Raw genomic sequence first — 14,556 nt, 5'->3', positions numbered from 1 at the left:
CACTCTATCCTGCCTGAAAACTCTATATCCAGGGATATTGAGCTGCCAGTTATCCCTCTCTTTAAGCCAGGTTTCCGTTACAGCAATGATATCATGCTGCCATGTGTCTATCTGTGCCCTTCGCTCATCTGCTTTGTTTGTAATACCCCTTGCATTGAAGTATATACCCTTTAACCCCATCAAATTCCTGTGCTGAACACTATTTAACCTTTGCTTCTTTTGCTTTTCAATGTCTGTTAATGCCTGTTAATGTCACGTAAGGCAGAGTTACAACAACTTCAATATTGATGAATTCTGAGCAGTAAGAGAAAGTCCGTCTGAGTTCCATATTTGGGTTTCAACTTGTTGCAGTCTCTGTTATGGGAGGTTTTTAAGCTGCTATTGTGTTTGTTGCCATCATTGTGTTGCAGTCTCTCCCTCTAGTGCCAGAAAGGTTTGCAGAAGGGTACCAAGCCAAGTAGGTTGGAAGGTCTGAGGCCTGGCTTGATTCCTGGTTCTCCCTGAGTTCAATCTCAGGCAGGCAGCCGTTGGGCACTACAGTTGAGCTGCAGGATCAGGCAGCAAGGTTCCTGCTCTCGATTGCTGTTCAATGAGCTCGAGTGAAGATTGTATGTGAGCAAATATGAATATTTTTCCAGCACTCGCTGTCCAGGCTCAGGTGAGGAAAGGCCACTGAACAAAGTCGGCACCTTCAAGAGGAAGGGAGAAAATTGGGAAGCAAAAAAGTTGTTACTGAAGTTTGAGGTTATCACAAGGCTGGTGACTTTAATATTTGTCAGAGGTTTGTAATGTTAGTTTAGTATTGAGTTAGCTGATTTCAGCCAGGTCTGCAGTAGGGGAACGATCACTAGCCTCCCTGGGCTAATGGAGGGAAAATTGGTCAAGGTTCCCACTTCGGATGACCTTTGCTGGAAAATGTGTGTGGGATTGGGTGAGATAGCCTGCTGACACTCATTGTCTAGGTTCACATGTTAGTAATGGCCACTTGGGTGAGGTAACAGAATGTACCTGGCTCCCATGGAACTCAGCCTTTGCACAGTCAGTACCTTCAAGACAGGAGGGGGGAAGTTGGCGAAAGGATAAACAGTAACATTCGTTAAATTCAGGAATCTAAAGGACAAAACAGTCCGGGTTTATGGCAGTGTATTGTTGCAGAGCTGTGGGGTTGAAATACATTCTTTGATAATGAAGGAGAGATATATTGAAGAAAGGGACTGCAGAGGACCTGCTGCGAACCTCACAGGGTCATGGTGACCATTAAGGCGCAAAGTGTTTCTCTGAGCATTGCTGTGTGTGTGCTTGCAGGTGTGGTATGCAGCATCATATGCAGACTTTGTGGAGCAGAAGATCCATGATATCTCAGAGGAGGAACGGAAAGGTGAGTGACTGCTTCTGTGGCTCAAACTGTCGGATGAGCAACCAGTGTACTCTGCTAGCATGGCCTTCACACTGCTCGAGTTGAAGGAAAGAGCTTATATTGCACCTTCAATGGCCCAAAGCACTTGACAGCCAATGGATTACTTTTGAAGTACAGTCACTTTTGTTTAATAGACAAATGTGGCAGCCATTTTGCACACAGCAAGGTCCCACAAACAACAACTGTGATGTTGGTTGAGGGATAAATATTGGCCAGCATCCTGAGAGAAGTCCTACTCTTCTTTGTATAGTGCCATGGGATCTTTTACTTCCGCCCCAGCTGGCAGACGGGGGCAGTTTAACGTCTCATCTTAAGAATGGCACCTCTGACAATGCAGCCTCAGTTCCACATTGAAATACCAGCCAAGTTTATGTGCTTCCAGCAGTGAACCATGAACCTATGACCTGACTCAGAGGTGAGAGTGCTCCGACTGAGCCAGGTTGACAATTTGAAGTTCAGGATTTGTTGCTGTTTTCATCAGGCAAGACTAACTGGTCTATCGTTTCTCGGCTTAACCCTTTCTCCTTGAGCAGGGTGCAATATTTGTCATCCTCCAGTCTTTTGGTGCAGTTCCTGTTGCCAATGATGTTTGAAACATTATGGTTAGTCCACTCCCTCAGTATTCCTGGATCCATACCACCTGGGCTTGGAGACCAGTGCTCTTGGTTTAATTATATTTGTTTTAAACACACTGTCCTTTTGAATATTTGTCTCCAGTAGTGACTCTTCCACACCCATCTCACACACTCCTAGAATCCCACTTTCATCTTCCTCTGTAAAATAAAACTGAGGCAAAATAATTACAGAGCACCTTTGCTATTCCCTTCATGTCTAAGTGGTCACAGGGAAGCCAGGAAATCATGGGCCAGTCAGTCTTGCATCAGTTGTTGATAAACTATTAGTGTCTGTAATATAGAATGAAATTGCTCAGCATTATAAGAGAAACATGAGCTAATCAGGTCCAGTCAGCACAGATTTCTAAAACACAGGTTGTGTTTGACCAGTCTTCCTTTCACAGAGGAGAGAGAAGGGAAGTGCAGTGAATATAGTTCAAATGGATTTTCAAAAATCATTTGATAATGTACCACAAAGGAGAGATGGTTGGAGGCAAAGGGGAGGGGTAAAAGCAAGTTTCTCCAAATGAAAAGATGCGGTGACTGGTATTCTCATTCATTACATACATAAATAATCTGGATTTAGGAATTGAGGGAACAATGTTTAAATTTGTTAACAATGCAAAGTTGTGGGATATGGCAAGCTGTGACTAAGATTGTGAAAGAGTGCAGGAGGCCATAGACAGGCTAGAGGCAGATGCAGAAAAATACAAAGTAATGCATTTTGGAAGTAAGAATAGGGAAGGGAAATCCACTGTAAATGATAAAAGAAAGAACTTGTATTTATATCGTGCCATATCACATCCTAATGACGGTGGTTAGGATGTGGAATTATGTGTCACAAACCGTTGTTGAAGCAAAGTCTGTAAATTCTTTTGAAAGGGAATTAGATAGTTGCTTGGAAAGGAGTAATATTAAAGGGAGTTAGTTGAGCTAAAAGAGGACCAAGTGCTGAGATCTGAATGGATACATCAAAGGAAGGAAATGGGGGAAGAAATAGTGGAGGCCATAGATATTATATTTCAGGGTTCTATTCTTTAAAAGGTGAGAGACGAGGAAATATTGGTATTCAGAAGGATTCGGGTGTCCTTGTACATGAATCACAAAGTTAACATGCAGGTACAGCAAGCAATTTGGAAAGCAAATGTATGTTAGTCTTCATTGCAAGAGGGTTGGAGTATAAGAGTAAGGAAGTCTTGATGCAATTGTACAGGGCTCTGGTGAGACCACACCTGGAATATTGTGTACAGTTTTGGTCTCCTTACCTAAGGAAGGATATACTTGCCTTAGAGGGGGTGTAATGAAGGTTCACTAGATTGATTCCTGGGATGAGAGGGTTATCCTATGAGGAGAGATTGACGAGAATGGGCCTATATTCTCTGGGGTTTAGAAGAATGAGAGATGATCTCATTGAAACGTATAAAATTCTTAGAAGGCTTGACAGGGTAGATACTGAGAGGTTGTTTACCCTGGCTGGAGAGTCCAGAACTAGGGGTCATAGTCTCAAGATAAGGAGTCGGCCATTTAGGACTGAGATAAGGAAAAATTTCTTCACTCAGAGGATTGTGAATAGTTGAAAATCTCTACCCCAGGGGGCTGTGGACGCTCAGTCGTTGAGTACATTCAATCGATGGATTTTTGGACACTAAGGGAATCAAGGGATATGGGAATAGGGCGGGAAAGTGGAGTTGAGGTAGATGATCAGTCATGATCTGATTGAATGGTGGAGCAGGCTCGAGGGGCCTTGTGGCCTACTCCTGCTCTTATTTCTTATGTTCTTATTGACAGTGAATGTGTGCCGGAGGATTGGGAAGTGGCCAATGTAATACCCATTTTCAAAAAGGAAAACAGCTGTAATTACTGGCCAGTTTGTTTCACATGTGGCAGGGAAAATTTTGGAATCTTTAATTAAAGATGAAATTATGAAATATCTAGATGAAGAGAAAATAATTAGAAGCAGCAACAGAGATTTCAGAAAGGAAGATCATGCTCGACAAACTTAATGGAGTTTGTTGAGGAGGTGATGTACAGTGCATGGGAAAATGCAGCGGATGTGATGTACATGGACTTTCAGAAAGTGTTTGACAAGGTACCACACAGGAGACTTTGGGGAAGATTAAAGGATGTGAAATTAGGGGGAGGGTAGCAAATTGGATTAAAAATGGTTATAAGGGGGGAAAAATTAGGAGTTACGGGCAGTTTCTCAGAGTGTTTAGAAGTAGGTAGCGGTGTCCCACAGGGTTCTGTTCTGGGACTGTTTCTGTTTCTGTGTACAGCAATTTGGATGTAGGGCTAGAGGGAGTGTTGTCCATATTTGCAGATGATACTAAAATAAGAGGCACTGTAAATAATTCTGAGGGTCAAAGGAAGTTGCAAGGGGAGATTGATAAGATGGTGGAACGGGCACAAAAAGTGGTAGATAGAATTCAGTGTCCGTAGATGTGAGGTGGTACATTTTGGTAATAATTATACTTCGAAAGGGGGAAGGCAGGGTGATGTGGAAGAGCAGAGAGATTTCAGGGTTCAGGTTCACAAGACCGTAAAAGCAGCACGTCAAGTGGATAAGGCCATGAATAAAACTAATGGAATACTGTTTTTTTGTGGCAAGATTATAAATATCAAGATGTAATGGTGAATCTGTATTAAACTCTTAGTAAGACCACAGTTGGAGTACTGTGTGCAGTTTTGGGCTCCACACTATAGGAAGGACGTTGAGGCAACAGAGAGGGTACAGTGCAGATTCCCGAGGATGCTTCCTGGTATGAGGAAATACAAAGAAAGGCTTGAAAAATTAAAACTGTTTTCATTAAAACAGAGATTAAAGGGTAATTATGAAGGGATGAGACAGAGTTCAGTAGAAACAGACTTTCCAGTGATTATGGGGTCTGGAATGAGGGGACATAAATATAAGAGCTTTAGGACAGAGAACAGGAGAAACTCTTTTCACACTGGGTTGTGGAATTCACTACCAGATTGAAGCAGAGACCATGTTAACATTCAAAAATAGGTTAGATAGATGTTTGATGGAAAGGGAAATAAAGAGATATGGAAATGGAGATGGCATTACTGCACGGGTGAAGGATAAACACCAACATGGACTGGTTGGCATGAATGGTCTGTACCTGGGTATGTAGTTTCCATGTAATTTGATGAATGGGAGCGAGCAGGAGAGTGAGGTTAGACTAGCTGGCATGTGGAGAAAACTTCAGCACAGACTTGATGGGTTGCAGGCCTTTCCTGTGCTGGGACATTCTATGATTCTGTGAATGCCGGTTTCTTACCCTCCCTAATCTTTCTTTTGCTTCCCTTCTGTACTGTTTTTACTCAGTTCTTTTCTGTGTTATTCCTCCTCAACATTTAATATATGGCACTTTTAAAGCTTTATTTTTGTTTGAAGTTCTACATTTATTCACAGAATCCCTGCCTTTGGCGCATGCTTTATTCCTAGTCAGAATGTATTTACTTTGCACCTTACTCATCTCATGTTTAAATATCTCCCACTGCTTGTCCACAGCTTGATCTACCATTTTTTTAACTAATTAATCTGGTTTGGTCCCTTTTTATCCCGCTGAGATTCAGCTAACTTCCGGTCCAACACCCTTTATTTTGGACTCCTCTTTTTCCTTATCTATTTTCATTGTGGTTCTAGGTTATGGTAATTATTTCCCTAGTGTTCTCTTAACTTCTGGTCAATTACTGGTTCTGTTTCATTACCTTTTTTATTCATTCATGGGATGAGGGCGTCGCTGGCAAGGCCAGCATTTATTGCCCATCTCTAATTGCCCTTGAGAAGGTGGTGGTGAGCTGCCTTCTTGAACCGCTGCAGTCCGTGGTACGTGGAACCAGATCGAGCACTGAATCCTTCCTGATGGATGTATTTGACGAACCTCTCCACATTCTACCACAAATCTTTGACCTATCCCAGTCTACCGTAGGATGGTTGAAGTTTCCCGTTATTACTGTTGGTCCTGCAAACTTCTGTAAATTGCTTACAAATCTTATCCTTAAGCTACATCATTAAATAAATTTAAAACAGAAATAGACAGTTTCCTAGAAGTAAAGGGAATTAGGGGTTACGGGGAGCGGGCAGGAAATTGGACATGAATTTAGATTTGAGGTTCGGATCAGATCAGCCATGATCTTATTGAATGGCGGAGCAGGCTCGAGGGGCCGATTGGCCTACTCCTGCTCCTATTTCTTATGTTCTTATGTTCCACATAATTTGATGGTCTGTAATAAACTCCCATATGGTAACAGAAAGGGAAAATTTGCACGGCTATTGGGAAGGAATAGGGGAGTGTGACTAATTGGATAGCTCTTTCAAAGTCTGACACAGGCATGATGGGCCGAATGGCCTCCTCCTGTGCTGTATAATTCAATGATTCTATTTAGTTCCCAGTCTTCAGCTAATTTCATGTCCTGTCCAGCACCTTAAGATTTGCGACGCAGCCCATTTTACTATCTTAAATCCACTCCCACTTTGCCAGTGTAATGAGATAAATCCTTAATAAGCCAGTATACTAATCACATTACTCAGATTTTGTTTCTTTCGTCCCATGGAGTGAGACCGTCAGACTCTGTATTGGACACGGAAAGGAAGAACTGAAGATAGGTTAAGGAGGAGGCGAGGTTGTTCAGCCAATTGAAGTTCAAATATTGGATCTGTTGGATCCAAAGGTCTTTCAGCCTCTCTCTCTCCCTCCACGAACCAAGAACATTTAATTCTGACAGAGTTCCCCTCGGGATCGTCCATGGATGGCTCAGCTCCTATAGGAGACTGTGATGAGCATTGCCTGGCTTCAGTGATCGATGCGCTCCTGGCAGCCAGTGAATCTTGACTTTGATCATTCTCCTCCAAGTACGAAACTCACCATGTGCATACTCCTCCTAATACTTTGTCATGCCAGAGCAGCCAATTTAAAGCTATAAACTGAGATGTGCCAACAATCCTCCTCTTATTTGCAGGGTTTGTTCAATCTACTCTGATTTTTGCTTTTTGATTTTCCTTCCCCTGGAAATCTATAAGAGGACACCCTCTGGTGTCAAAGGTCATGAAAGGAGCCAATATATCTGACCCTGAAAATCAGCATTGCTTCTACCTCCAGATACCATTTTGTTTTTACTAAGCATCCTCCACATACTGTAGGATTATAGTCTAGCTTGATGGTTCTGGGGAAGCCACATGTTTAGAAGGCATATAAAAAAAAACTTTGAAGTATTTTGTGGCTGGGACAAGTATGGTCTCCTGACCCCATGTGGCAAAAGCCCCAGGACCTGTGCCATAGCATCGGTTAGCTTTTCCACAGCTGAAAAAAAGCTTGTGTTCTCTTCCTCATGTTGCATTTCTTGTTCAAAAATTGGAAGAAGCATTTCTCTTCAGGAAAGTCCTTGCAACCTTTCATGTTCCTAACTAGCAAGTCTTTTTTCTTCTAGGGTTTTCTTGGGAAAATCATCTGTCAACATGGGTCGACAAATCTCCATAAGGGGGTTGGGAACCGATGCAGGAAGTCAGTGGGAAATAAAATGGTGACAGAAACAAAAGGCAGTAAGGGAGAGTGTACAGAACATGACCGGACAGATGGTCTGAGAAAGCAGGGCAAAGACCAAGGGAAGTCTAGATTAAACTGCATTTATTTCAATGCAAGAAGTCTGATGGGCAAGGCAGATGAGCTCAGGGCATGGATGGGTACATGGGACTGGGATGTTATAGCTATGACTGAAACATGGATAAGGGAGGGGCAGGACTGGCAGCTCAATGTTCCAGGGTACAGATGCTATAGGAAAGATAGAGCAGGAGGTAAGAGAGGAGGGGGAGTTGCGTTCTTGATTAGGGAGAACATCACGGCAGTAGTGAGAGGGGATATATCCGAGGGTTCGCCCACTGAGTCTATATGGGTAGAACTGAAAAATAAGAAGGGAGAGATCACTTTGATAGGATTGTACCACAGACACCCAAATAGTCAACGGGAAATTGAGGAGCAAATATGTAAGGAGATTACAGACAGCTGCAAGAAAAATAGGGTGGTAATAGTAGGGGACTTTAACTTTCCCAACATTGACTGGGACAGCCATAGCATTAGGGGCTTGGATGGAGAGAAATTTGTTGAGTGTATTCAGGAGGAATTTCTCATTCAGTATGTGGATGGCCCGACAAGAGAGGGGGCAAAACTTGACCTCCTCTTGGGAAATAAGGAAGGGCAGGTGACAGAAGTGTTGGTGAGGGATCACTTTGGGACAAGTGATCATAATTCCATTAGTTTTAAGATAGCTATGGAGAAGGATAGGTCTGGCCCAAAAGTTAAAATTCTAAATTGGGGAAAGGCCAATTTTGATGGTATTAGACAGGAACTTTCAGAAGTTGATTGGGAGAGTCTGTTGGCAGGCAAAGGGACGTCTGGTAAGTGGGAGGCTTTCAAAAGTGTGTTAACCAGGGTTCAGGGTAAGCACATTCCTTATAAAGTGAAGGGCAAGGCTGGTAGAAGTAGGGAACCTTGGATGACTCGGGAGATTGAGCAACTAGTCAAAAAGAAGAAGGAGGCATATGACATGCATAGGCAGCTGGGATCAAGTGGATCCCTTGAAGAGTATAGAGATTGCCGGAGTAGAGTTAAGAGAGAAATCAGGAGGGCAAAAAGGGGACATGAGATTGCTTTGGCAGATCAGGCAAAGGTGAATCCAAAGAGCTTCTACAAATACATAAAGGGCAAAAGGGTAACTAGGGAGAGAGTAGGGCCTCTTAAGGATCAACAAGGTCATCTATGTGCGGAACCACAAGAGATGGGTGAGATCCTGAATGAATATTTCACATCGGTATTTACGGTTGAGAAAGGCATGAATGTTAGGGAACTTGGGGAAATAAATAGAGATGTCTTGAGGAGTGTACATATTACAGAGAGGGAGGTGCTGGAAGTCTTAACGCGCATCAAGGTAGATAAATCTCCGGGACCTGATGAAATGTATCCCAGGACGTTATGGGAGGTTAGGGAGGAAATTGCGGGTCCCCTAGCAGAGATATTTGAATCATCCACCGCTACAGGTGATGTGCCTGAAGATTGGAGGGTAGCAAATGTTGTGCCTTTGTTTAAGAAGGGCGGCAGGGAAAAGCCTGGGAACTACAGACCAGTGAGCCTGACATCTGTAGTGGGTAAGTTGTTAGAGGGTATTCTGAGGGACAGGATCTACAGGCATTTGGAGAGGCAGGGACTAATTAGGAACAGTCAGCATGGTTTTGTGAGAGGAAAATCATGTCTCACGAATTTGATTGAGTTTTTTGAAGGGGTAACCAAGAAGATAGATGAGGGCTGTGCAGTAGACGTGGTCTACATGGACTTCAGCAAAGCATTTGACAAGGTACCGCATGGTAGGTTGTTACATAAGGTTAAATCTCATGGGATCCAAGGTGAGGTAGCCAATTGGATACAAAATTGGCTTGACGACAGAAGACAGAGGGTGGTTGTCGAGGGTTGTTTTTCAAACTGGATGCCTGTGTCCAGCGGTGTGCCTCAGGGATCGGTGCTGGGTCCGCTGTTATTTGTTATTTATATTAATGATTTGGATGAGAATTTAGGAGGCATGGTTAGTAAGTTTGCAGATGACACCAAGATTGGTGGCATTGTGGACAGTGAAGAAGGTTATCTGGGATTGCAACGGGATCTTGATCAATTGGGCCAGTGGGCCGATGAATGGCAGATGGAGTTTAATTTAGATAAATGTGAGGTGATGCATTTTGGTAGATCGAATCGGGCCAGGACCTACTCCGTTAATGGTAGGGCGTTGGGGAGAGTTATAGAACAAAGAGATCTGGGAGTTCAGATTCATAGCTCCTTGAAAGTGGAGTCACAGGTGGATAGGGTGGTGAAGAAGGCATTCGGCATGCTTGGTTTCATTGGTCAGAACATTGAATGCAGGAGTTGGGATGTCTTGTTGAAGTTGTACAGGGCATTGGTGAGGCCACACTTGGAGTACTGTGTACAGTTCTGGTCACCCTATTATAGAAAGGATATTCTTAAACTAGAAAGAGTGCAGAAAAGATTTACTAGGATGCTACCGGGACTTGATGGTTTGACTTACAGGGAGAGGTTAGACAGACTGGGACTTTTTTCCCTGGAGAGTAGGAGGTTAAGGGGTGATCTTATAGAAGTCTATAAAATAATGAGGGGCATAGATAAGGTGGATAGTCAAAATCTTTTCCCAAAGGTAGGGGAGTCTATAACGAGGGGGCACAGATTTAAGGTGAGAGGGGAGAGATACAAAAGGGTCCAGAGGGGCAATTTTTTCACTCAAAGGGTGGTGAGTGTCTGGAACGAGCTGCCAGAGGCAGTAGTAGAGGCGGGTACAATTTTGTCTTTTAAAAAGCATTTGGACAGTTACATGGGTAAGATGGGTATAGAGGGATATGGGCCAAGTGCAGGCAATTGGGACTAGCTTAGTGGTATAAACTGGGCGACATGGACATGTTGGGCCGAAGGGCCTGTTTCCATGTTGTAACTTCTATGATTCTATGATTCTATAAGAATCAACATAAGAACATAAGAAATAGGAGCAGGAGTAGGCCAATCGGCCCCTCGAGCCTGCTCCGCCATTCAATAAGATCATGGCTGATCTGATCCTAACAGAAAGGGTGCTATCTTTATTAGGACAGGACCATGACAAGGTTATTGGTCTGATTACAGACTCAGCAACAAACAGGGCTCTGTTCAGGTTATTTGGCAACAGCACATTGCTGATGAGCACAATTGATGCATAAAATCCTCATTGGCAGAACACGATACTGCTACCAGATCCATTTTTCTTGGATTCTCCAAATGCTCCATGAAGAACACCTGACCCAATATTTCAATCGTTTTCAAAAAGAAATTGTAAGCTCAAGATGGTGGAGACTAGAACTCTTCCCATTTCAGGCACGCAGTGTTGGCATCAAGCTCTCCCAAGTCGGGTGTAGCACAGCCAGATGCAGGGTAAAGCTGCCTCAACTCTGCCTCTACGGTGCTCTGGAGCCCTAACTTGAGAAAATCACCTCCTAATGCATCATTTGATAAGGAGTTGCTTGACACGTTCAAAATTAAAGCATGCAATCTTAAAGGGAGTGATGGGCAGTTGGTTAAAGGACAGGAAATGGAGAGTAACGGTTACAGATGTTTTTCACGAATGGAGGAATGTAAACAATGTTTTCCCCAGGGGTCACTGGGACAGTTACTCTTAATACATATATATATATAAATGATCTGGGCTTGGGTATTGAGGCACAATATCGATATTGGCAAAATAGGGAGCGTGAGCTTTTGTTTAAAAATGAGAATATAGGATCCCCAGGTTTATCAAGAAGGATATAGAGTATAAAACCAAAGGAGTAACACTAAGCCTATACAAATCATTGGTTAGTCTGCAGTTAGAATATTGTGTCCAGCTTTGGGCTCCTTACTTTAGAAAGGATGTCAAGACCATGGATAGGGGACAGAGGATACTCAGTAAAGTGATCCCAGGAATGATCGGCTTTAGTTATGAGGAAAGACGAGAGAAACTGGGGATCTTATCGATTAAAACAAAGAAGGTGAAGAGGAGATCTGATAGAAGTGTTCAAAATTATGGGGAGGTTTTGATAACATAAATAGGGAAAAGATATTTCCACTGGTCAGTGACTTGGTAACTGCAGGGCATAAATTTAGGATCACCACCAAAAGAATGAAGGGAGAGGTTAGCAGAATTATTTTATGCAGAGGGTTATTAAAATATGGAATACCTGACGAGGAGCAGTAGGGGGTGGGGGGAAAACAGACTCCATAATAGCTTTTAAAACAAGTAAAAAAAAGTTAATAGGGCATGGGGAAAGGGCAGGCGAATGGGATGAAGTATGGATAATTCTTTGAGAGAGCTGGCACAGATGGGCTGAATGGCCTCCTGTGCTTTAAAAGTGTGTGATTTTAGCCATCCTGCAGCCTCTGAATGAGTGTGCCAATTAATGCCAAATTAGAGACAGTTTAATGCAGCAGGCCTATGCCTAATAGAAACTGGATTAGGACTGCTCAAACTCATTTTCACACTGCGCCATTGCAGCCAGTGAATAAAGCCTTTCATCTCCTGGGTCTGGGCAGAAGTAAGGCCCCAGAGATGAAAGGTAAGCATTGACCCAGTTCCATGTCCCGTATCAGTGAGGTCAAAATCAAATAGCAAAAAAGGCATAAGGAAGATAGCCAGCTGTGTCAGGAGTGGCTGATCTCAGTAGCTTGCGCTGCTCTCTGGACATTGCTGAGTACTCACAGGCATGGCGTGGAGCTGAGCACCCTCGGAGGCGAGGCACAAGCCGACGGAGAAAACTCATGGGTTAGCACAACGGCAATGATCTTGTCACAGACTCCCCAGACAGGCAAATTCTGGCCATTCAGAAATGTATACCGAGGCTTCCTTGGTTCCAGGCTGTACCAGTTGTCTTTCAGAGTAACCACAATCATAGAATCATAGAAAGGTGACAGCATGTAAGGAGGCCATTCGGCCCATCGAGTCCATGCCGGCTCTATTCAAGAGCAATCCAGTTGCTCCCACTCTCCCTCCCCTGCAAATTTTTTTCCTTTCAAGTACTTATCCAGTTCCCTTTTGAAGGCCATGACCGAATCTGCCTCCACCACCCCCTCGGGCAGTGCGTTCCAGATCATAACCACTAACCATTTTGGTAGATCGAATCGGACCAGGACCCACTCCGTTAATGGTAGGGCGTTGGGGAGAGTTATAGAACAAAGAGATCTAGGAGTACAGGTTCATAGCTCCTTGAAAGTGGAGTCACAGGTGGATAGGGTGGTGAAGAAGGCATTCAGCATGCTTGGTTTCATTGGTCAGAACATTGAATACAGGAGTTGGGATGTCTTGTTGAAGTTGTACAAGACATTAGTAAGGCCACACTTGGAATACTGTGTACAGTTCTGGTCACCCTATTATAGAAAGGATATTATTAAACTAGAAAGAGTGCAGAAAAGATTGACTAGGATGCTACCGGGACTTGATGGTTTGACTTATAGGGAGAGGTTAGATGGACTGGGACTTTTTTCCCTGGAGAGTAGGAGGTTTAGGGGTGATCTTATAGAAATCTATAAAATAATGAGGGGCATAGATAAGGTAGATAGTCAAAATCTTTTCCCAAAGGTAGGGGAGTCTATAACAAGGGGGCATAGATTTAAGGTGAGAGGGGAGAGATACAAAAGGGTCCAGAGGGGCAATTTTTTCACTCAAAGGGTGGTGAGTGTCTGGAACGAGCTGCCAGAGGCAGTTGTAGAGGTGGGGACAATTTTGTCTTTTAAAAAGCATTTGGGCAGTTCGATGGGTATAGAGGGATATGGGCCAAGTGCAGGCAATTGGGACTAGCTTAGTGGTATAAACTGGGCGACATGGACATGTTGGGCCGAAGGGCCTGTTTCCATGTTGTAAACTTCTATGACTCTATGACTCTATAACCAGTGTAAAAAAAAAGGTTTTTCCTCATATCACCTTTGGTTCTTTTGCCAATCACCTTAAATCTGTGACCTCTGATTCATGACCCTTCTGCTGATGGGAACAGTTTCTCTCTATCTACTCTGTCGAGACGCTTCATGATTTTGAACACCTCTATCAAATCTCCTCTCAACCTTCTCTGTTCCAAGGAGAACAATCCCAGCTTCTCCAGTCTATCCACGTAACTAAATTTCCTCATCTCCAGTAAATCTTTTCTGCACCCTCTCCAAGGCCTTCACATCTTTCCTAGAGTGCGGTGCCCAGAACTGGACACAGTACTCCAGTTTATAAAGGTTCATCATGACTTCCTTGCTTTTGTACTCTATGCCTCTATTTATAAAGCCCAGGATCCCGTATGCTTTTTTAACCGCTTTCTCGACCTGCCCTGCCACCTTCAACGATTTGTGCACATATACCTTCAGATCTCTCTGTTCCTGTACCCCTTTTAGAATTGTGTCCTCTAGTTTATATGCCTCTCCTCGTTCTTCCTACCGAAATATATCGTATTTTTCTGCATTAAATTTCATCGAGGACCAGGGAACCATAGAAAAGATACAGCACAGAAGGGGGCCATTCGGCCCATCGAGTCCGCGCCGGCTCGAAGAACAACCAGGTGCTCATTCCAATCCCACCTTCCAGCACCTGGCCCGTAGCCCTGCAGCTTACAGCACTTTAGGTGCAGGTCCAGGTACTTTTTAAAAGAGCTGAGGGTCCCTCCCTCTACCACCAATTCGGGCAGCAAATTCCATACACCCACCACCCTCTGGGTAAAAAAGTTTTTCCTCATGTCCCCTCTAATCCTTCCGCCAATCAGCTTAAATCTACGTCCTCTAGTTCTTGAACTCTCCGCTAGGGGAAACAGGTACTTCCTGTCTACTCTATCTGGGCCCCTCATAATTTTGTACACCTCAATCAAGTCACCCCTCAGGCTCCTCTGCTCCAAGGAAAACAACCCCAGCCTATCCAATCTCTCCTCGTAGCTGCAATTTTCAAGCCCTGGCAACATTCTTGTAAATCTTCTCTGCACTCTCTCCAGAGCAATTACAT

The 14,556-nt window shown here is 43.7% G+C and overlaps 1 protein-coding gene across 1 annotated transcript in view; it reads left to right on the top strand.

The window, feature by feature from the left end:
• The window catches only part of prdm10 (PR domain containing 10), a 170,125-nt gene that overhangs the window by 43,748 nt on the left and 111,821 nt on the right, over positions 1-14,556 (top strand). Inside the window, exon 9 of the mRNA XM_067970795.1 lies at positions 1,306-1,378. Within this exon, the coding sequence (XP_067826896.1) occupies positions 1,306-1,378 (73 nt within the window). The remainder of the gene's footprint in view (positions 1-1,305; positions 1,379-14,556) is intronic.

Source organism: Heptranchias perlo, chromosome 33, assembly GCF_035084215.1.
Source record: "Heptranchias perlo isolate sHepPer1 chromosome 33, sHepPer1.hap1, whole genome shotgun sequence".
NCBI lineage: Eukaryota > Metazoa > Chordata > Chondrichthyes > Hexanchiformes > Hexanchidae > Heptranchias > Heptranchias perlo.
Note: the sequence above shows the minus strand (reverse complement) of the source record. Positions and strands in the feature narration are given on the sequence as shown.